We start from the raw sequence: 21119 nt of genomic DNA on the forward strand, positions 1-21119 counted from the left end.
GCAGCGGCCCAGAGAGTGTGTGTGACCCAAAGGTATACATTTTACTAATACTTTCAAATTCTGCTCTTGACATGAGTCCTCATGGGTCTGGAGTCGATTTTTGTATACAGGGGTGGGCAAGAGGAGGTGGACAGTTGTTCGTGTGGAGCAAGGCGGGCGCGTCGTGATCCTTACAGCAGCTGTATTAGCTCTGTTTCACGTACTCACACTGTAAACCTACTTCTGCCCAGCCCTGTATGGTGTGAGGCAGGGATCCCATTTTACCTTCGTCCAGAACGACAAGATTTTTTCCCAGTTGTTTATTGAAACCCACCCCCACCCACTCCACTTTTGTCCACATGCAGGTCTGTTCTGGAGGGTCCCTCCCACTCCACTGGTGAACTTTCGTCTCCTGTCTGTTAGGCACCTCAATGCCAGAGCTGCCCCCCTGTTCATCCGTGTAAGGACCCTGTCCTTCTTGGCCTCCTTCTCTCTGTGTAAATGTCACAATCGGTTTTAAACGTGTTTCACAAAAACCCTACTGAGACTGTGTTTGGATTCGCACTGAATCCATCGATTCGCCATGGGGACATGAACTAATGAAACTGTGTTTCCCTTCCCAGAACATGGTATGTGTCTCCATTTACTTAGGCCTTCGAATTGTATCACTTTCCCAACGGAGCAGACGTCTCTTGTTAGATCTCTTCTTGGTTACTTGATGCGCTGAACTATTGCACGTGTTGTCACTTCTCTAAATTCCCTCCTTGCTGCTGCTGGTAGATAAGATGCAACTGACTCGTACGCAGCATGTCCCAAAACATGTACACCAAGCGTGTCAAACTCAAAGGCTAACACGGGCCAAATAAACAAGGTTTAAGTTTATGTGGGCTGCAAAAAAGCAAAAGCTTCAATGTTCATAGAAATAGAGGTTTATTTTGATAGAGACGTGCTGAATGCAAAGGACTGAAATAAATGAGTCATTGTTAACATAAAATAATAGGACGTTTTATTTTATTTTATTTTATTTTATTTATTTTTTAAAGATATTTTATTGATTTTTACAGAGAGGAAGGGAGAGGGATAGAGAGTTAGAAACATCAATGAGAGAGAAACATCAATCAGCTGCCTCCAGCACACCCCTGACTGGGGATGTGCCTGCAACCAAGGTACATGCCCTTGACCGGAATCGAACCTGGGAACCTTGAGTCTGCAGGCCGATGCTCTATCCGCTGAGCCAAACCAGTTAGGGCTAGGACATTTTAATAAACATTAATATTTTTTCTTGAACATTAACTTGCCACACACTGACCTATTTTTCTTGTTCTCCGAAAGCGAAATATTTCCTGTTGCCACACCAAACAAGTCAGTACAAGACTAATGACGTGGCCATCGGCTGCTAAAATATTCGCTGCTAGTGTTAGTGGAGAGAAATGGTGCGCCTGCGTGTAAGGTGCGTAAGGGAAATGAATGCAACACGATTATAGTCATCAGTCATTAGCGAACGTTGTACTTTGTTATTAATAATTATGTATAACAGGATATTGTAAAAATTAAGTTACGAAATTTTTATTAAGATGTTTCTTACATGCCATTATATTGTCTGGGTCGCAAAAATATTCATTGTGGGCCACATGTGGCCACGGGCCGCGCGTTTGACATGCTTGGTGTACACACCCTATAACAGCTCAACTGGTGTTTCTTTCTTTCTAGCCCAGCTAAGCTATGAACAAAGGAAATTCATCCTAAAATACTACTGGGGATTTGAAAACACAGTTGAAGTACAAACGCTGCCTTTATAATTATTCAAAGTGTGTATTTTGGGGGACAAAAAGATGTATACACACTTGCTGTTGTTGTTAATCCTCACCCAAGGATATTTTTTCCTTTGATTCTTAGAGAGAGTGGAAGGGAGGGAGGAGAGAGACACATCGATGTGAGAGGGACACATCGATCGGCTGCCTCCTGCACGTGCCCCAACCTGGGCTGGAATCAGGCCTGAACTCAGGTATATGCCCTTGACCAAGAATCAAACCCGAACCCTTCAGTCCGCGGCCGACGCTCTAACCACTGAGCAACTGGCCAGGGTAGTACGCACACTTTTAACAGCTGGTAACTCACTTAATTTTCACTCCTTTTCAGGTTTAACTGATTTGAAATAATGGGTGAAGCCAAAGAAAATTTACCCACTATCTTTTTTATGGGGACACATAACAGATAAAGTTTATGATACAAAACGGGCTACAGTTGACGCGTGGAGGGCGCACAGATTCCGAGCGAAATGTTCTTGATGTTTTGAGTCCACTGCTTCGTGTTACCAGCAGCGCCAGGGCCAGAGGGTCATCGGTTTGAAAACAGGTGTTGACCCCAAAAAATTATTCATTTCTGGAGATGCTTTTAAATTTTGAAAACGAGCTGTATGTTAATAAACGCTGACTTTATAAGCATTCGAAGTGTGTACACATGTGGGGGACGCCCTCCTGCTGATTTTCTCTGCCACCGCCGTCCTCAGGCCCGTTACTTCTGAAGACTCGTGTGCCGGTCTTCTCGTTTCTCCGTAAGGGGCCGCGTTGCGTGCAGATGGCGCCACACGCTCAGCCCTCGCCACTGCCTCTTCCTGTGCCGCTGGAGCTGTGGGCGCCCTGGTTGGAGCCCTGATTTTAGAGGGACGGCTCCAGCATCTCCTCGTTTGCGGGGCAGGGGTCCAGGTCTTTATAAAGACACAGACGCAGGCGGGAATGGGAGGCGCTCCGCACGCCCAAGTGCTCTCTCTGCGTCTTGGCCAGGACGTGCAGTGACGCTTCTCCAGCACCTATTTTCGCTGTGAGGTCGTCGTCACCTTCAGTCCTTGGCACTATTGTTGTTGTTGTTAATCCCCACCCAGGGTATTTGTTCCATTGGTTGTTAGAGAGGGAGGGAGGGAGGGAGGGAGGGAGGGAGGGAGGGAGGAGAGAGGGAGGGAGATCGATGTGAGGAATCGCGCTGGTTGGGTGCCTCCTGAATGTGCCCCCACCAGAGCTGGGGTGGAGCCTGAACCCGGCACCTGCCCGGACCGGAACCGAACGTGTCTTCCTGGCTCATAGGCCAGCACCCGGCGGTGTCCTGCGCTCAGAAGTTCTGTGTAAAAAGCCCTGTGGTCATTCCTCTGGCTTCTTCCTGTTGCCTGGACTTTCTAAATGGCATTGAAGTCACGTCGTGAGGAGCAGTCGGCCTCTGATGTCGGGACCGTCATCGCTGGGGTCTCGGTCATGTGCGTGCTGGTGTGCCGGCTCTCTCGTTTTCTCATAAATGGCTCGTTTTCTTCAAACACTGAATTGGGGGATTCTCCGCTCCCTTCCGGAAGGCAGGCCTCGTCCCTCCAGGCCCCGGGAGGGGCTGGGACCTGCAGCAGACACTGCCCCCGCCGCCCCCCCCCCCCCCCCAGCGCAGGGAGGACAGCCTGTGGAGAGACCTGGGGGCGTGGCTGGCTTCGGATCCCGGCATTGCTCAGCACGGAGCTTCCTTCCGCAGGCCCTGGGCAGGCAGGGGCAGCCTCTCACAGTTGGGGGGGTGGGGTTCTCACCCCTTGGGATAGTCTTTTGCCCTCGCCCGCCCACCCGCCCGCCCCAGCCCGGTTGGCAGAGCCTCAGGAGGAAGTGCCTGGGGCTCCCTCGCGGGGGCCAACGCTCTGCTGCTTTTAAGAAGATGCTTTTCATGCTCAGCGCTGGGGGGGGGGGGGGTTTCCCCAGGAAGTTTGGTCTGGATCCCAGAACGCCCGTTCCTGGGCACCTGGGCCGCCGGGGGCTCCGTCGGTTGGAGCATCGTCCTGTTCACCAGCACGTCTGTGGCTTCCATTTCTGGTCAGGGAACGTCCCTAGGTGGCGGGTTCGATCCCGGTCGGGCATGTACTGTGGCTGTTTCTTGCTCCCTCTCTTTCTAAAAATCTATAAAAACATATCCTTGGGTGAGATTTTTTTTTTTTTAAAGAACCGCCCGACAGAGCTGCCCCTGGGGTGCCGTGCCTGCTCACCCCAGCCCTGCGCCCGCCCAGCCTCTGCCTCCTGCGCAGGCCCCGGCCTGTCCTGGGGGCCCCTTTCCGGCTCAGTGTCTGCTCCAGCTCCGCTTCCCTCCTGGAAGCTGCAGGCTGCTTTGCATGGGCCCCGGGCCCCCTCCTCTCAGACCTGAACCCGGGAGGAGTGTGACTCAGCCAGGCTGTTGGCAGAGGGCAGCTGGCACGTGTTCCTGGGGAACCATGGCTGGCTGGGGACTGCCCTGGCCCCAAGGCCAGGTGCCTGGGGAGCGCCCCCCCCCACCCTCCCCATTCTCCCCATGGGGCCTGAGAGGCCTGCACGGAGGGGGCTCGGCCCAGGTCCACCCCACTCCCTGAGGAGGGGCCAGAGGCCTGGGGACCGGAGCCAGGGCCGGCCCACGGATGAACAGAGACCTGGGTTCCTGGAGCCGCCCAGTCCCACCTGCCTGCTGGCCTCACACCCTGGGTGCCTGAGAAACCGAAAATCCTTGGGAAGCGGCAGGGTCTGCCCCTGGGGCGGGGGTGGGGGGCCTCACGGGGGCTGCCCTCTGCATGGCCACCGGCCACCACACCCTCACCCAACGGGGCCCAGGTGGGCTGTGCCAGTGAAGAGCTGAGCCTGCCCACCAGGTGGACGGCTGCCCCAGCGGCCAGTGCACTCAGGCGGCCAGCGGGCAGCACAGCGTCTGCGGGGGCCGGGGGCTGGGCCAGCCCTCAGCCTGTGCTGAACCTCGGGCCTTGGCACCCCGTCTCCCTTAGGGCCCCCCCCCGGCCGCTGACCTGCCTGGGCTCCGGGTCCTGACCCAGCACGCTGGCGGGGGGACGGGCAGCTGCCCGCCGGCCATGTCCTGGCATCCGGCCCACATCGTGCCCACAGCCCACGCCGCCCAGGCCCAGGGGGCGGGACCCCGGCTCCAGGGTCTGCGCTCAGCACGCCAGGCACCAGCAGGAGGAGCGGCTCACCTGGGGTCCCGTCCGCAGGAGGCCCGGGCGGGGGGCAGAGGGAGACTGGGGAAGGCGGCCCTTTCCGGCCGGTGGGAGGGCCCAGGGTAGGGTCTGCAGGCGGCCTCCGTCCTGAGGGACAGTCAGAGACACGGTGGGTGTGGCTGGCCTGCTGCTAGGACGATGTCCAGCTGGCTCTGGTGGTGGCAGGGCTGTGGGCTCTGGACGTGTGAACGGTCCATCGTTCCCTCCAGGGAGCCCTCTGCCGGCCACCGGCCACCGCGGGTGCCCCCGCCACAGCCTCAGGGGGAGGCAGGAGGGGCAGGGGCAGGGGGGCAGGCCCGGGAGCCTCCCAAACCCACCGCTCCACCCAGAGACACAGCCCGGGCCTGCCCTCGAGGGCCCGGAGCGGAGGTCGAGGTGTTCTGAGCGCGGGAGCAGCGGGTGGGGTCTGCCTGGGAGCAGGTGGTGGGAGCCAGTGGGTCCTGGCCCTGCAGGGGTGAGGGCGGCCCTGGGGGCGGGAGACAGGGGTCCTCTCTGGGGCCAGTGGGCCTGGTCTGGACGGTGGGTGTGATTTCAAGGACTGATGACCTGGATGAAGTCTGGGGGCTGGTGCTTGGCCTCAGGGGTGTGGTCTATGCAGGTGGGAGGTGTGGGCAGGTGGGAGGTGTGGGCAGGTGGGAGGTGTGGGCAGGTGGGAGGTGGGGGCAGGTGGGAGGTGGGGGCAGGTGGGAGGTGTGGGCAGGTGGGAGGTGGGGGCAGGTGGGAGGTGGGGGCAGGTGGGAGGTGGGGGCAGGTGGGAGGTGTGGGCAGGTATGAGGTGTGGGCAGGTGGGAGGTGGGGGCAGGTGGGAGGTGGGGGCAGGTGGAAGGTGTGGGCAGGTGGGAGGTGGGGGCAGGTGGGAGGTGTGGGCAGGTGGGAGGTGGGGGCAGGTGGGAGGTGTGGGCAGGTGGGAGGTGGGGGCAGGTGGGAGGTGTGGGCAGGTGGGCGAGGTCTCAAGGCCTCTCTCCCCCCAGGGCTGCAGAGGGACCTGGCCGCGCCACGTCTAGTGCACCTCCGCTCGCTGCCCGTCGAGCCCTGCAGACGCTGCCGTCCGTCCTACGGCGCCCCCTTCCTGCTCGCCCTGCACCCAATGCCAAGGACCAGGACTCGGACGCACCGCCCAGGCCCCGGGGCCTCCGGACGCGGCTCATGTCTTTGGACACCTTCCCCCTGATGAGGAACCTGTATACAGAGCTATTTTAGCAAATTTGTGCAATTTTAACCGTGCTATTTCTTTCTTTTTTGTTGTTGTTAATCCTCACCCAAGGATATTTTTCTGTTTTTCTGTTTGTTTGTTTTTGTCTTAGAGAGAGTGGAAGGGAAGGAGAGAGACAGAGAGGGACACATGGGTGTGAGAGGGACACACTGATTGGTTGCCCCCAGCACGCGCCGACCGGGCCGTGACCAGAATCGAACACGGGACCCTTTTTCCCACGGGCTGATGCTCTAGCCACTGAGCCACACCGGCCAGGGCTGTGCTATTTCTTAGGGAGCCCCCACCCCATCCAGGTGCCGCACCCCACGCCCCACGCCCCTCACCTGCCGAGACCAGCCCGAAGGGCCCCCCCGCCCACGGGCAGGTTGGAATGAGTCCTCCCCTGGAGCCCCAGCTACAGGTCGGGGAGAAGGCAGCCGTTCCCTCGCTCTTATCCCGCACAGGCCCGCTCTGCTGGCCCAGGCTCTGCACCGCGCTCTCCCCCCCCACCCCCACCCCCCACCCTCCTGGCGCTGAGCAAGGCCAACCCCTCACCTGCCCCTGCAGCTGGACTTCTGGGCCCTCTGCTGTCAGGGGCTGCGAGGCCATGTGACCAGGGGTGGGGGCCTGAGACTCTCTCGCTCAGGCTGGGGTGTTCCAGCCCCCCCAGCCCACACAGGATGAGGGGCTGGAGGAGTGGCCAGGGCCAGGCCTTCGCGGACATTGGGGAGGTCTGGGGCCTGGAGCCTCCAGCCTCAGTGTGATCCCGAGCCAGGCCCCGGCGTTCCGGGGAGAGCAGCCAGAGAGCTCAGCAAAGGGGTGCAGCCTTTCCAGCCCAGAGGGGCGGTGGGCACCCAGGACTGGGAGAGGAGCCCAGGTCCCTCCCCAGGGAGAGCTGACCCGCAGAGGGAGGAATGGGGGCTGGTGAGGCGCCCGATCTCCCACAGCCAACACAGCAGAGCCCCTCCTTGGCCACCATCCACCCCCCGCCCCCAGGGGTGCCTGGGAGACCGGGGTACCCAGGAGCCATCGGGTGGGGGGTGTCCCCGATCCCACAGCCCGTGGTTCACTCTTGGAGAGCCCGGATACCTGGGAGCCCAGTGACTCAAGCTTCAGGCGTCTGGCAGCCTCGAAAGCCCAGGGCATCTGGCCGCAGGCGCAGCGAGCCCGGACAGGCGGGGCTGGGCTGGGGCTGGGCTGGGGCTGGGGCGGGGGCTGTGGCCGCCCCCTTGGGCTCTATTCCACCAGGAGCCAGCGACGGAGCGGGAGTGGAGTGTCCGGGAGGCAGGAGAGTGGCCACGGGCACCCTGCAGGCTCCCCATCCCAGCGCACACGCACACTGTCCTGCACGCGCCATGCTGGCCGGGGGAGCACTTGCGCTCCTGGCCCTGAGCTGGAGCACCTGCCCCAGCCTGGCGGTGCCCCGGGTCACAGACTGCGGCCCGTCCTGCTCTCAGGTGAGCCCCTCCCCTCCTCAGCCCTGGCTCCGTGGGGGGCACTGGCCGACCGGCACACGGGGGCGCAGGTGGGGTGCAGGGGCCGCATGGTGGTGACCGGAGTCTGAGGGGGCCCGGGCGGGCACTGGGAGACTGGCTGAGCGCCCAAGGGGCAGAGGAGCTGCACCGGAGCCCTGCCTCCCGGGGATGGTTAGGGGCGCCTGGAGCCCAGCCCCACCGCTTCCCGGCCTGGCTGCGGGCGGCTGCGATGCTGAGGAGGAAGTGCCTCGGGGACTCGCGCGTCCTGGGCGGGAGGGGCGGGCGGCTCAGAGGTGTTGTCCCGGGACTTTTCAGGCAGAGCAGGTGACTCAGCCTGGGGGGTGGGGGGGTCCCCGGCACATCGGCCTGGGGAGGGTGCCCGCATCCCGGGAGGTGCCCCCGCCGAGGCCACGGCTCAGCAGGGCCAGCCCGGGAGGGTCGCGGAGCTGGGGGCCTGACCAGACGCCGCGTGCCGTCCAGGTGCGGGCGCAGCTGTAAAACCCACGGAGAAAGGAGAGCGGGGAGGGGGGGCGACTGCGGAGGGAAGGAGAAGGGCCGGCGGGCGGCCGGGCGAGGCTCTGGGTGCCTCTCTGCGGGGCTGGGCCCGGGGGACACTGGGGGTGCCCAGGCCTCCGTCAGGAGAGGCGGCTCCGAGAAGCCTGGGACTGTGTCCAGCAGAAGCCAGGACCCCGGGGAGGGACAAGGGGGCTGAGGGGCTGGAGGGCGGGCAAGGGCCAGGCTGGGCCTCGGAGGGGCAGGGACCCTGGGACTGGGGTGGTGCCTCCGGCTGTGAGGAAACAGGAAGTTCAGGTGGGGAGATGAGGGCAGGAGGGTTCTGGGTGCCCCGTGCAGGGGGAGGGTCCCGGGGGCAGGAGGGTCCCTGGGGCAGGAGGGTCCCGGGAGCAGGAGGGTCCCGGGGGCAGGAGGGTCCCGGGAGCAGGAGGGTCCCGGGGGCAGGAGGGTCCCGGGGGCAGGAGGGTCCCGGGGGCAGGAGGGTCCCGGGGGCAGGAGGTCCCGGGGGCAGGAGGGTCCCGGGGGCAGGAGGGTCCCGGGGGCAGGAGGGTCCCAGGGGCAGGAGGGTCCCGGGAGCAGGAGGGTCCCGGGAGCAGGAGGGTCCCGGGGGCAGGAGGGTCCCGGGGGCAGGAGGGTCCCGGGGGCAGGCAGAGGTGCAGGCAGAGGTGCAGGAGGGAAGGAAGGAAGGAGGGGGGAGGGGACAGCAGAGGCCTCTGTCCCTCTCAGGTCCCTGGAGGGCCGCTCCTGGCCGGGGCCACGCTCCTTGCTGACCTGAAGTCAGGGCTGGGAGGACCAGGACAGACGGCAGGGCAAGTGCTCCCCATGGGGAGAAGGGAGGGAGGCCTCGGGGTGCATGGGCCTCAGGGGTCCCCACCCCACTGGCTGTTGCTGTCCTACAGGTGAGCCCAGGAAGCTGGGCCCTTCCTCTGGCTGATGGACTCGGGCTGGTGGGGGCAGCACAGGGGTCCCTCCCCACAGACACCCCCCCACCCCCCACCATCGGCCGTGGGCCGGGAAGCCCCGGGAAGCCCAGTGGAAAACCCCAGCGGCCCTCCCCACGGCCAGACGCCAGGGATGCAGGGTTCCCGGGAGGCACAGGCCACAGGCGCGCTCTGCCTCGGTCTTTGCCCGCGGCCCCACGTCCTGTGTCCCTGAGGGCACATCCACCTGCCCCCCCCCCCCGCCCCCGTCTGTGTGGTCTCCTGCCCTCCCCGCCCTGCTCAGTCTCGCCTGCTCAGGGTGCCAGGCGGGCGGGGCTCCCACTTTCACCCTCGTGCCCCACGGGTGCCACCAGCAGGGAGCCCAGGTCTTCATCTGGACCCCCCGCCCCCGTCCCAACTTCCTGGGGTCACTAGGCCAGTTCTTTCTGGGGGAGGGGCAGAGGCCCCCCTGCTGTCGCTTCGGCTGCCCCTGGTGTCCCTGTGGGTCATGGGTCTTGCCCTCGGGCGCCCAGGGCAGCCCCACCCTGCTGTGTGGGCACGAAGCCTGGGCAGGGGCCCTGAAGGTCCACGGGGCCCAGGCCACACCGCTGCCTGAGTGGCCACTGCACACGGGCCCTCGGGCTCGGCTTCGCGGGGCCGTGTCCCCAGGTACTTGGAGGAGGAACCAGGGACTGGGGCACCCCCTACCTCCCGGGACTGCGACTGCGGGGGCCCAGGGCCTCCCCTGCCCCCACCCCCCACAGGCGGGTTCAGGAGGTGGGACAAGATGGTCAGCTGACCTCTCACCCTCTCCCTGTTTTGTCTCCAGGGCTTCGTCTGCAGGAGTCATGTGACCCGTGAGTACCTCTGGGTGAGGGGGCCGGGCTGCCCTCCCAGCCACCAGAGTCACCTCGTCCCCCTGGGCCAGGTCTGCCACAGCCGGGATCGCCCCATCCCTGGCCTGGGGCACATGGGCTCCCTGAGTGTGAGGTCACGCCTCCCACCCCGCCAGCAACGAATAGAAACCCCACTTACCAGAGCCTCAGTCTCTGTAGACACTGCTTCTATTTGCTAAAGGGACATAAGTGGTGTCGACTATTATATTAGGAAGAAAGTCAAAACAAATGTCACTCCAGCCCTGGCCGGTGGGTGGCTCACTTGGGCCCGTCCACCAAAAGGCTGCAGGTTCGATTCCCGGTTGGGCACATGCAGGAGGCAACCAATCTCATGGATGTTTCTTTCTCTCCCGTCTTCTCTCTAAAAATCAATAAAAACATATCCTCAGAGGAGGATTAAAAATGTTCTAAAAATACATTTTACTACAAAGCCCCTGTATAGACATAAACATGATTTACATTAAGAAAACATTGTTTAGACATTTTTGTAGGCACATATAATAGGATAAGCAGAAAAAATATTTTATAGAAATAAAATTACCTTATGCCACTTAAAATAAGTATTTTATTTAATTTGAGTTTAATAGGAAACAATCTAAAGAAATGTCTAGTGCAGTCTTTTTAATATATATATATTATTGATTTCAGAGAGGAAGGGAGAAGGAAAGAGAGATAGAAACATCAATGATGAGAGAGAATCATTGATCGGCCGCCTCCTGCACGCCCCCCACTGGGGGTTGAGCCCGAAACCCAGGCCTGTGCCCTGACCGGGAATCAAACCTGGGGCCCTTCAGTCCGCAGGCCGACGCTCTATCCACCGAGCCAGACAGGCCAGGGCGTGGTGGTCTTCAGGTTCCTCTACTGGTACACAGAGTGTCCTGCCATCTGCAAACAGTGAGCATTTCACTTCCTCCTTTCCAATGTGGATGCCTTTTATTTCTTCTTTTCATCTGGCTGCTGTGGCTAGGACTTCCAGTACTGGGCTGAATAAGAGTGATTTTACCAAAAAACTACTAGAACGGATCAATGAATTCAGTGGAGTAGCAGGATACTGTGCAAAGTAAACACCCAGATATCTGTTGCATTTTTATGTACTGACAGTAAACTATCAGAAAGGGAAGCTAAGAGAACAATCCCATTTACAATTTCATCCAAAAAAGGACACATGGGAATAAATTTAACCAAGGGTGTCAAAGGCCTGTCCTCGGAAAATTATAAGACATTAAATTAATGAAAGAATTCAAAGAAGTTATAAATAAGTGGAAGCATATACCATGTCCGCGGACAGGAAGACCTAACGTCACTAAGCTGTCCACGCTACCCAGAGCAATTCCTGTCGGGAGACCACGGCGTGCTCACAGGACGAGGACAGATGTCACTACAGTGTGTATGGAGCCACAAAAGACCCTGAAGGGCCACAGCCATTTTGAGGGGAAAAAAGAACAAAGTTGGAGGAATCACGCTACCTGATGTCGAACCGGACCACAGGCCAGAGCGACCACAACAGCACGGGGCTGCTCGGTAAAAAGATGGCGATTGCGGCGGCGGCCCGGGTGTCTGGGCTGCTGGGTCGGTGGCGGCCCCAGCTGGCGCGGCCCATGTCGAGTGGCGCCCTCGGCGAGGAGGGCTCCGCTCGCCTGTGGAAGGCCCTCACCTACTTCGTGGCGCCCCCCGGGGCGGGCGTGAGCACGCTGCACGTCTTTCTCAAGTCGCACCGCGGGGAGCGCGAGCGGCGAGTTCGTCGCCCACCCCACCTCCGCCCAGGACCAAGCCCTGCCCCCGGGAGATGGCACCAAACTCTATTCCATAATCCGCATCTGAACCCGCTGCCCACCGGCTATGAAGACGAATAAACAGAACCTGGACCACTGCCCAGTGGGCCCACAGCACTGGTTTGGGCCATACTCTGCACATGGGCCAGAACAGTGTACGGGACCTTAAGCTGACTTCTGTCCTAACGTAAAACGATGACTGTAGGGCACACGGATGTTCCGTCTCTTTGCTGATGGCAGGAAATGGCTTAAATAAAGAACAGGTTGGTCATGAAAAAGCAAACAAACAGCATGGCACTGACAAAAACGGACACACAGGCCGGTGGAACGGAATCGAGAGCCCAGAAATAAACCCGCACCTTTACGGCCAACTAATATCAGACAAAGGAGGCAAGAACACACAGTGGGGTAAAAACCGTCTATTCAATCAATGGTGCTGGGAAAACTGGACAAATCACATGCCACAAAAAGGAAACGAGACCCCCTTCCCACACCGCACCCAAGAGCAAACTCACACTGGATTAAAGACTTCAGCGTAAGATCAAAACTAAAAACCCTCGAAGAAAACGGGCGGTAAGATCTCGGCCATTTCTGGGAGCTATGCTTTTCCTGAGTGTCACTTCGGACGAGGGAAACAATGAAAAAATAAACAAACGGCCGGTCAGTGGGTGCCAGCGCCCCCGGTGGCTCTGCTCCTGGACCCCCCAACGGAGGGCAGAGCCACCACCTCCCACGGTCCCAGCTGCTCCAGGGACAGCGGAGCCTGGAGCGACCTCGAGGCTGAGCAGGACAAGGGCAACAGAGGCCATGCCCCCCTGGTGTGGCTCAGTGGACAGAGCGTCAGGGCACAGGCCTGGGGGGCGGGCTCGAACCCCAGTGTGGGGCGTGCAGGAGGCAGCTGATCCATGATTCTCTCTCATCACTGATATTTCTCTCTCTCCCTCTTCCTCTCTGAAATCAATAAAAATATTTTTTTAAAATAATAAATGGAAAAACCCAGAAATAAACAATTCATACGTTAAAATAAATAAATAAATAAATAAATAAATAAATAAATAAATAAATAAAATGACATGAATGACACGTGAAAAAAGGGTAAAGGTTACCAATAGGCAAAGACGTCCCAAAACGATGCTCTCTTAGGGAGAAGCCTCCGCCACAAACTCTGACAGCCACTGTCCAAGATTTAAAATGTTTCCTTTAAACTAGATATCGAGAGGGCGCACCACACCCCCAAGAATATCGGTCCCAACACCCAACACCAAAACCTCTTCTGGCAAAGTCACTGGGTTTTAAAGAGAGAAGGGTCTTCGGGGCATCGAGGCAAAGAGTCTACAGCTCACAGGTGGACAGAGAAGCATATTGTGTCGGACTTTCCAACGGCACCATTTGACGCTTGAAAAAAGGGACCGCAGCCTGGCCGGTACTGCTCAGTGGTTAGCGCATCCGCCTGCAGACCGGAGATTCCCGGTCACAGCACGTACCTGTGTAGCGATCAACCCCCGTTCGCGCAGAAGGCAGCCAACTGATGTGTCTCTCTCATCGATGGTTTTTCTCCCTCCCTCCCTCCCTCCATTCCACTCTCTCTAAAAATCAATGGGAAAAAAATATATCCTCCAATGAGGATTAACAAAAAAAGAAAGAGAAGGAACTAAGGGGCAGCGAAGCTGCAACGCACAGGAGAGTAGACGGTCTGTCCGTTTCCTCAGCTCAGCCTCAGCCAGCCCCACTGGCCTGGCCCCACGCCTGCTGCCCACAGACAGCCTGAGCCTCACTCCCCAGGGGGAAGGGGACGGGCCCTGGTTGCCCTGGGCAAGGTCCTGAGGGCCCCTCCTGGCTGTGCACCCCAGAGCCCTCCCCCACAGCCTGACCCAGAAGCTTCCCTGGGCGCCAGGGAGCCTGTGGCACTCACCCCCTCCTCCCTCCCCAGGGAGCATCCTGAGCAGCTTCTGCCACCAGCCCCCCGCGTCCATGCCCCGGTCAGTCCTGGGGGCCCTGACCCTCTCCACCGCCATGAAGTGTGACCCCCGCGATGGCTGCTCCCTGCTGCTGCGTGTGAACACTTCTCTCAGGCTGCATGGTGAGAGGGGACACCCAGGATGGGGGGCGCCGGGCTCCCCTAACCCCACAGCACTGCGGGGCTGGCTGGGAACCCCGTAACTACATGCCCCTCCACAGAGAGCCTGCGGGGCCTGGAGGCCTGCGCCCTGAGCATGGACACGCAGGAGACACACTGTCAGAGCGTGCGCGTCCCCAGGGCCTCGCGCCGGCTGCACGTGGGGCAGCAGGTGAGGCCGGAGTCTTTCCTGGGCCTGCCCGCCCAGCCCCAAGCCTTTGCCAAGTAACAGTCCCTGTCCTCTGCCTGCTCCTGTCTGCCCGCCCCTCCCGGCCACCTGGCCACGGCCTGTCCCAGGGCCCTGCCACCGACGCCCAGGGACAAGCAACGCTCCCGCTCTGCTTCCAGATCCTCCTTCCGGCTGTGTCCAGTGGAGCTGGCCTGGCCAGGGAGAGAGGGCAGAGGCCAGGGAGGGTGGGCGGAGGCCAGGGAGGGTGGGCAGAGGCCAGGGCGGGAGGGCAGAGGCCAGGGAGGGAGGGCAGAGGCCAGGGAGGGAGGGCAGAGGCCAGGGCGGGAGGGCACAGGCCAGGGAGGGAGGGCAGAGGCCAGGGAGGGAGGGCAGAGGCCAGGGCGGGAGGGCAGAAGCCAGGGAGGGTGGGCAGAGGCCAGGGAGGGAGGGCAGAGGCCAAGGAGGGAGGGAGGGCAGAGGCCCAGGTCACACCTCTATCTGCCCAGTTCCAGGTGCACTTCGGCTGCTTTGAGGTCAGCGCAGCCCAGAGCGTCCACGTCACCCTGAGAACTGTCCCCCACTTCTGTGGGGTGCAGCTGGAACAGCAGTACAACGTGGAAGGTAGGAGCCCAGGGGGGCGGGCCTCTGGGGACCGATGGAGGGGGGACTCACCCAGGGCGGCAGGGCCCATCTGGCCAGGGCGTCTGGCGAATTTGGGGCACGGCCTCTCTGGAGAGGCACAGCTGGGGTATGGCCTGGGCAGGGCAGGCTGAGCCCCTTTGCCTCTGTCACCTGCAGACTGTGGAGACGAGGACGTGGGGAGGAACCTGCCCGGCTGCCTGGGTGAGCCCCCTCCTCCGAGTGGACCACAGCCTCGTGGGGAGCCCCTCAGGTGGCCGCACCACCGCCCTCCGCCGGGGCCTTCTCCCCCCACTTCCGCAATCAAGATGGGTCCTGGGGGAGCGACTCCCAAACACCGGGGTCTGGCAGGGGCCCCACCCCGAGCTCTCAGGACAGGAGGAACCCAGTGTCTGGTGCTCTGGTCCCAGTGTGACCCGCCCTTGCTACCCCCGCCACAGCCCGGAAGCTGTCCTACTGGGTGGATCGCAGTCGCAAGGTCATCCTGGTGCAGCTGCCCGAGGCCCCTGGGGGCACCGACTACTACGTGCGGCTCTGCCTCAAGTGGTTCACCTGCGAGGACGTGGGCGCCCTGGTGCAGGTGAGCCCCAGGCCCAAGCCTCGCACACAACGGAGGCCCGGACCACGCCCACTCAGCCCAAGCCCCGCCCCGATGCAAGCCCCGCCCCTTCTGCTCACAGCCCCCTGGGCCCACCCACCTCAGACCCCGCCCCACGCCCAGTCGCTGCCCCGCCAACAGAGGCCCCGCCCCACGCCCAGTCGCTGCCCCGCCCACAGAGGCCCCGCCCCACGCCCAGTCGCTGCCCCGCCCACAGAGGCCCCGCCCCACGCCCAGTCGCTGCCCCGCCCACAAAGGCCCCGCCCCACGCCCAGTCGCTGCCCCGCCCACAGAGGCCCCGCCCCACGCCCAGTCGCTGTCCCGCCCACAGAGGCCCCGCCCACCCAGGCCCCGCCCCTCAGCGCTGGGCTGGGCTGGGTCCCCTGCAGGTGGCGGCCAACAGCGTCCCCGGGATGGTCTCCCTGCCCTACAGCCGGGAGCTGCCGTGCCTGTGCCTGGAGGTCAGTGGGGGGCGGCCTGGGCTGCCCGGGGGGGGGGGGGGCGGAGGGGCCAGGGACGGGCCGGCCCGCGCTGACCCCGCCTCTCCACAGAGCTGGGCCTCGACCCCCGATGCCGTGCGGACCCAGACCTGCCCCTTCGAAGACGGCGAGTGCCCTGGGCGGGGCGGGGGCGGGAGAGGGGCGGGGGGCAGAGGGGCGAGTGCCCTGGGGGGGATGGGGGCAGAGGGGCGGGCGGGAGTGTCCAGCCGGGGGCCGCCCCGTCCAGGTGCGAGGGTGAGGCCGTGGGGACACTGCGCACGTCCAGGCACCGCCGGCGGCGGACCCACGGGAGAGCCGCGCCTGCCGGTCTGGCCGGGCCCTGTCCCGCCGGGGTAGGTCCGTGGCCACCGCCGCTGACCTGGGCGGGCCCTGCAGACGCGGCGGCGGAGGCGCTGTGGGAGGCCGTCCGCTACCACCCGGCCAGCCAGGCGCTGAGCTGGGAGCCCGCCTGTCCGCTGAGCGGCCTCGTGAGCCTGTGCTGGTGCCCGGAGCCAGGGCCCGCCTGCCTCGAGCTGCAGCACTCCCGGCGGCCCGCCCACGGCAGGGTGAGTGCCCGGGGGGAGTGCCCACGGGGGAGGGGGGAGTGCCCGGGGGGGGGGGAGAGGCAGTGCCCACGGCAGGGTGAGTGCCCGGGGGGAGTGCCCACGGGGGAGGGGGGAGTGCCCGAGGGGGGGAGGAGAGGCAGTGCCCACGGGGGGGAGGGGGCGGGGGGAGTACCCACGGGGGGAGGGGGTAAGGGGGGCGGGGGGGAGGGGGGAGTGCCCACGGCCCCTGACCACCCCGCAGGTGCAGTTCTCTCTGGTGGACACGCAGCCGCAGCTCTGCCTCAAGGTGAGTGGGCTGGGCCGCAGGTTCCAGCGCTGGGGGGGGGGGGCGGCCCTACAACCGGAGAGCCTGGCTCAGCCTGGGCCACTCCCCCTGCCACCCCTCTGCCCGCTCCCGTCGGTCCGTGGCGGAGCTAAGGGCTGGGGAGCCCGGCCCCAGGGCTGTGAGGACAGACGCCCCAGCCTCACACGCCAGGCGGCACCCCCCCCAAGCCCGCCCTCGCCCCAGCGGCACCCCCAGCGCCCGCCTCTCTGCAGTTCTCCACCAGCCTGGGCTTCCACGTGAGGTGCCCCTTCCAGCAGCCGCGCTTCCCAGGTGAGCGGCCTCCAGCTGTGGCCTCTGCCCTGGGAGGCAGCACATCCCCGGGAGGCGGGCGGCTGGGGGGCGGAGAGGGAGGGACGGTGGGGGCTGGGCCTCACCCCTCCACCCACAGCCTGGAAGATGACTGTCTGGCCAGCGCCCTCGGGCACCCACCTCCGGGTCGCCTTCTCCTCGCCCAGCCCCGCCCGCTTCCAGGTGTGCCTGAGCCACGGGAGGAAGACCTGGCCCCTGGCCTGCCACCAGGCCCTGCAGGCCACCACCCGCTCTGCAGCCTCGGTGAGCGGTGGGGGCAGCATCCTGGGAGGGCTGACCCCTGACCCCAGTGTCCTTCCACCCCCTCGCCCTCCAGGCCAGGGGCCGCCTGGGGGGAGTGAGCAGGGGCTGACGCACGCCACACACACACACACACACACACACACACACACACACACACACGTGTGGGACAGGGACAGGGAGCACCTGGACTGTCCTCACTGCCTGTGACCGCCCCTCCCGCCCAGGATGACGGCACAGTGGACGCTGCCTTCGTGGACATTCCCAGGGACGAGGCCTGTGGGCCGGACACTTGCATCCAGGTGGGGGTGCCCTGCCCAACCCCCCACTCCAGGCCCCAGTTTCCCCCTGGCTGCCCCAGGGCCCCTTCAGCCCAGCAGCCTCTCCAGGCTGCCCCTCGGGCACGGGGGTGGGGTGGGGGGGGAGGAGGCGGGTGCAGAGCAGGGCTGCGGGCCACACTGATCCAGCTGCCCCCCCCCCCCATCTGCAGGGCTGGCGAGCCGACGTGCACTTCTCAGCCCCCCAGCAGCTGTGTGGCATCCCCTGCGGTGAGTGTCCATGCTGGGCTCAGCCGGGGGTACGGGCGGGTGGGGGGGGAGCCCTGGGGGCGCAGGAGGCCAAGGGCTGCACCCGGCCTCTGTGGGAGCCTGGCCCCTGTCTCCCAGTCGGGATGGGTGTGGGGTGCACCACACAGGAGAGGCGGGCAGGGGGTCACCCACCCCGTCAGGCTAGGCTGTGAGCGCAGGCACAGGCAGGCCAGACAGAAGGGGGTGTCCCAGCCTCCTCTTCCGAGTGTCCAGCACCTGACCCGGCTCTGCTTCCTCCTGTCCAGGAGCTGGGGATGTCCCTCAGGCCCAGACTCCCAGGACCTTGGGCCGGCCCCCCACCTCCTATGAGACCCCAAGCTATACCTGAGGACGGGACAGGCTGGGGATGCCAACACTCCCTCAGCCTCCACCGCCCTCCCCCTCCACCACACCCCCCCCCCCCGTGTGGGGGAGGGAGAGTGGCCCCTGGCCCCCTCTGGAGGCCCTACACCCCGCGTCCCTGTAAAGGGGCCAGGGCTGGAGGGGTGGGGAGGTGGAGGTGGGATGTGGGGCTCCAGGCGCCCCACCCCCACCCCCGGGGGCTGCAGCTCACACTCACCACGCGTCCCCTGGAGGCCTCTGCCCGCCCTTCACCAAAACCGGACAAGAACTGAAGTGCCTGTATTTGTAGACGCCGTGACCTCATGTGTAGGAAACGTTAAAGAATCCCATGAAAGCCTCAGCTCACAGGCAAGCTCAGCGGCCTGGCGGCTGCAAAGCCAGCCAGTCAGGGTGTCTGTCCACAGTGAGCAATGCCCGGGGCAGCGGGGGAAGCTGTCATTTGCAGAAGCACCAGAGAGGATAAGGTGCTGAGAAATAAACTTACCCCGGGAGGCGGGAGGCGCACACACGGAGCACTAGGCGCTCAGCGGCGGACGTGGAAGACCATCTCAAGGAAGGACGAGGCATCCGTGCGCAGGGATGGGAAGACCGTTTATCCCCACGTCCGTCAGAAATCCAGAAACAGAGAATCCCCCCCTGAGGTTCAGAGGGAATCGCAAAGGACCCGAAGAGACAGAACAATCCCGGAAAGAACAAAGTTGGGCCTGGCTGGCGACTCAGTGGTTGAGCTTCGACCTATGAGGCAAGAGGTCACAGCTCCCTTCCCATCCAGGGCACATGGGGGGGCTGCGGCTCGATCCGGGGGGGGGGGGGGGCGGCCGGTCCATGACGCTCATCATCGATGGCTCTCTCTCCCTCTCCCTTCCTCTCTGACATCAACACAAATATTTTTAAAATGAAAGAACCAAGTTGGACTCACACCTGAGTTCAAAACTCACTACCAAGCTTCAGTGAAGGACGGAGGTGGCCCCGGCGTGAGGACAGACACAGAGGCACTGGGAGAGGGTGAGAGTCAGAAATGACCCTCATCTGTATGGTGCGTTGATTCCACACGGAGGACAGGCTGGTTCAACGAAGAAAGGGCGCTCGCTTCAACAAACGGCACATCCACGGGCAAAAGAAGGACGTTGGGCCCTGATGCTGGTGTCCATCGGGAGATGAGCGGATAGCCCTCGCCCGTGTGGCTCAGTGGGTAGAGCAATGGCCTGTGAGCTGAAGGGTCCCGGGTTCGATTCTGGTCAAGGGTACATATTTCAGTTGCAGGCTCCATCCCGGTCCTGGTCGGGGCTTGTGTGGGAGACGACCACTCGATGTGTCTCTCTCATCGATGTTTCTCTGTCTCTCCCCCCTCCCTTCCATTCTCTAAAAATCAATGGAAAAATATCCTCAGATGAGGATTAGCCCCCTGCCGCCCCCAAAAATGATGCGTGGATAAACAAAATGTGGTCAGACTACAGCGGATGGACAACCACCCACAGAAGGGAATTAAGGTCTGACGATGCTACAACAGGGGTGAACCCTGCAAGCACGTTGTTCCGTGAAATACGCCAGGCGGGCGGCCACAGGGTGTGCGATCCACCTGTGAGCCTGGAACGGCCAATGGAGAGGGACCGACTGGAGCTCGGCGCGAGGGGGGGAGGAGGGGTCGTTGTTCATGGGCACGGAGTTTCGTGTGTGGTGATGACGTTGTGGAAATAGTGGCGATAATTGCGTAACATTGGGAATGTACTTAAATGTCACTGAATTAATCACTAAAAATGGTTAAAGTGGGAATTGTTATCTCATGTATATTTTGCCACAAGAACAAGCATTTTTTTGGAGAGGACTTGACAGCACCAGTGTCGCTCATAGAGGATCCTAAACGCACCTGTTCTGTTCGCTGGGGTGGCCACTGAGTCTCTGCTTCCCTCAAGCCCAAGGGACGATGAGAAGTCCTCCTCCGGCTGTGACAAGCAGAGAGCCACGGCTCGGAACCAGGCGTTTCAGGCAGAATCCCCCCAAGAGACAGAGAGAGGGCGCCATCTTCCTTGTTCACCTTCAAAGAGCCTGCTGGGGACTAAGGAGAAACATTCCCCGTCAATGTTTCGTACGTTTCCAAAAGGTTTGCACACATGTCAAAGGGACAGAAGGAATTTACAGGTTTCTAAGGAAAATGTTCTAAGCAAAGGGCAGGGAGGGGTCTGTGTCCATTTGGGCACCAGGGAAAGTTCAAATTTACCCTCAGGACAGCTAAAGGCAGAGGGGAGGCCGTGCAAAGGCCCTGGGGCAGGCAGGTGAGCAGAGGGGGAGGGGAGGGACAGGAGGTGGAGAGGCAGAGGGGGGCCGGAGCCACTGAAGACAGGTGGGCTTTGACCTGGCTGGTGTGGCTCAGCGCATACAGCCTCCGCCTGCGGACTGAAGGGTCCCGGTTCGATTCTGGTCCAGGGCACATCCCCCCAGTGGGCGTGCAGGAGGCAGCCCATCCGTGACTCTCTCATCCTTGATGTTTCCCTCTCCCTCTCCCTCCCGCTCTGACGTCAACATATATGAAAACAGGGGCTTTTACCGCCAGCAGCAGGTTGCTTGGAGGAGTCACATGACCCCCAGCAGGTGAGCATAGGGTGCAGGTGGAGGGGACACAGGGAGGGGAGAGCACGCGGAAGGCGCTGAGAGAGAGAGAGAGAGAGAGAGAGGAGAGAGAGAGGGGGGAGAGAGGGGGGAGAGGAGAGAGAGGGGGGGGAGAGGAGAGAGAGAGAGGGGGGAGAGGAGGAGGGGGAGAGGAGAGAGAGGGGGGGAGGAGAGAGAGGGGGGGAGAGGAGAGAGGGGGGGAGAGGAGAGAGGGGGGGGGGGGGGGAGGAGAGGAGAGAGGGGGGGAGAGAGGAGGGGGGAGAGGAGAGAGGGGGGAGAGGAGAGAGAGGGGGGAGAGGAGAGAGAGGGGGGGGGAGAGGAGAGAGGGGGGGGGAGGGAGAGGGGGAGAGGAGAGGGGGGGGAGAGAGGGAGGGGGGAGAGAGGAGAGGGGGGGGGAGAGAG

The 21119-nt window shown here is 62.4% G+C and overlaps 2 protein-coding genes across 2 annotated transcripts; both read left to right on the plus strand.

The window, feature by feature from the left end:
* The first annotated feature begins 7399 nt into the window (after nt 1-7399).
* Nucleotides 7400-18892, plus strand: IL17REL (interleukin 17 receptor E like). Its single transcript, XM_036311387.1, has 16 exons — nt 7400-7621; nt 9902-9929; nt 13671-13820; nt 13919-14028; nt 14532-14646; nt 14824-14868; nt 15105-15244; nt 15652-15723; nt 15814-15868; nt 16138-16307; nt 16549-16593; nt 16845-16902; nt 17021-17184; nt 17409-17483; nt 17672-17729; nt 18014-18892. Exons 1-16 carry the CDS (start codon nt 7520-7522, stop codon nt 18094-18096), a joined length of 1470 nt encoding a protein of 489 aa, XP_036167280.1. The 5' UTR covers nt 7400-7519; the 3' UTR covers nt 18097-18892.
* On the plus strand, nt 10731-12556 carry LOC118657409 (cytochrome c oxidase subunit 6A1, mitochondrial-like). Its single transcript, XM_036311389.1, has one exon. The coding sequence runs from the start codon at nt 11438-11440 to the stop codon at nt 11819-11821; it is 384 nt and encodes a 127-aa protein (XP_036167282.1). The 5' UTR covers nt 10731-11437; the 3' UTR covers nt 11822-12556.
* Nucleotides 18893-21119: the final 2227 nt, after the last annotated feature.

This window comes from Myotis myotis, unplaced genomic scaffold (genome assembly GCF_014108235.1).
Source record: "Myotis myotis isolate mMyoMyo1 unplaced genomic scaffold, mMyoMyo1.p scaffold_m19_p_54, whole genome shotgun sequence".
Taxonomy (NCBI): Eukaryota; Metazoa; Chordata; class Mammalia; order Chiroptera; family Vespertilionidae; genus Myotis; species Myotis myotis.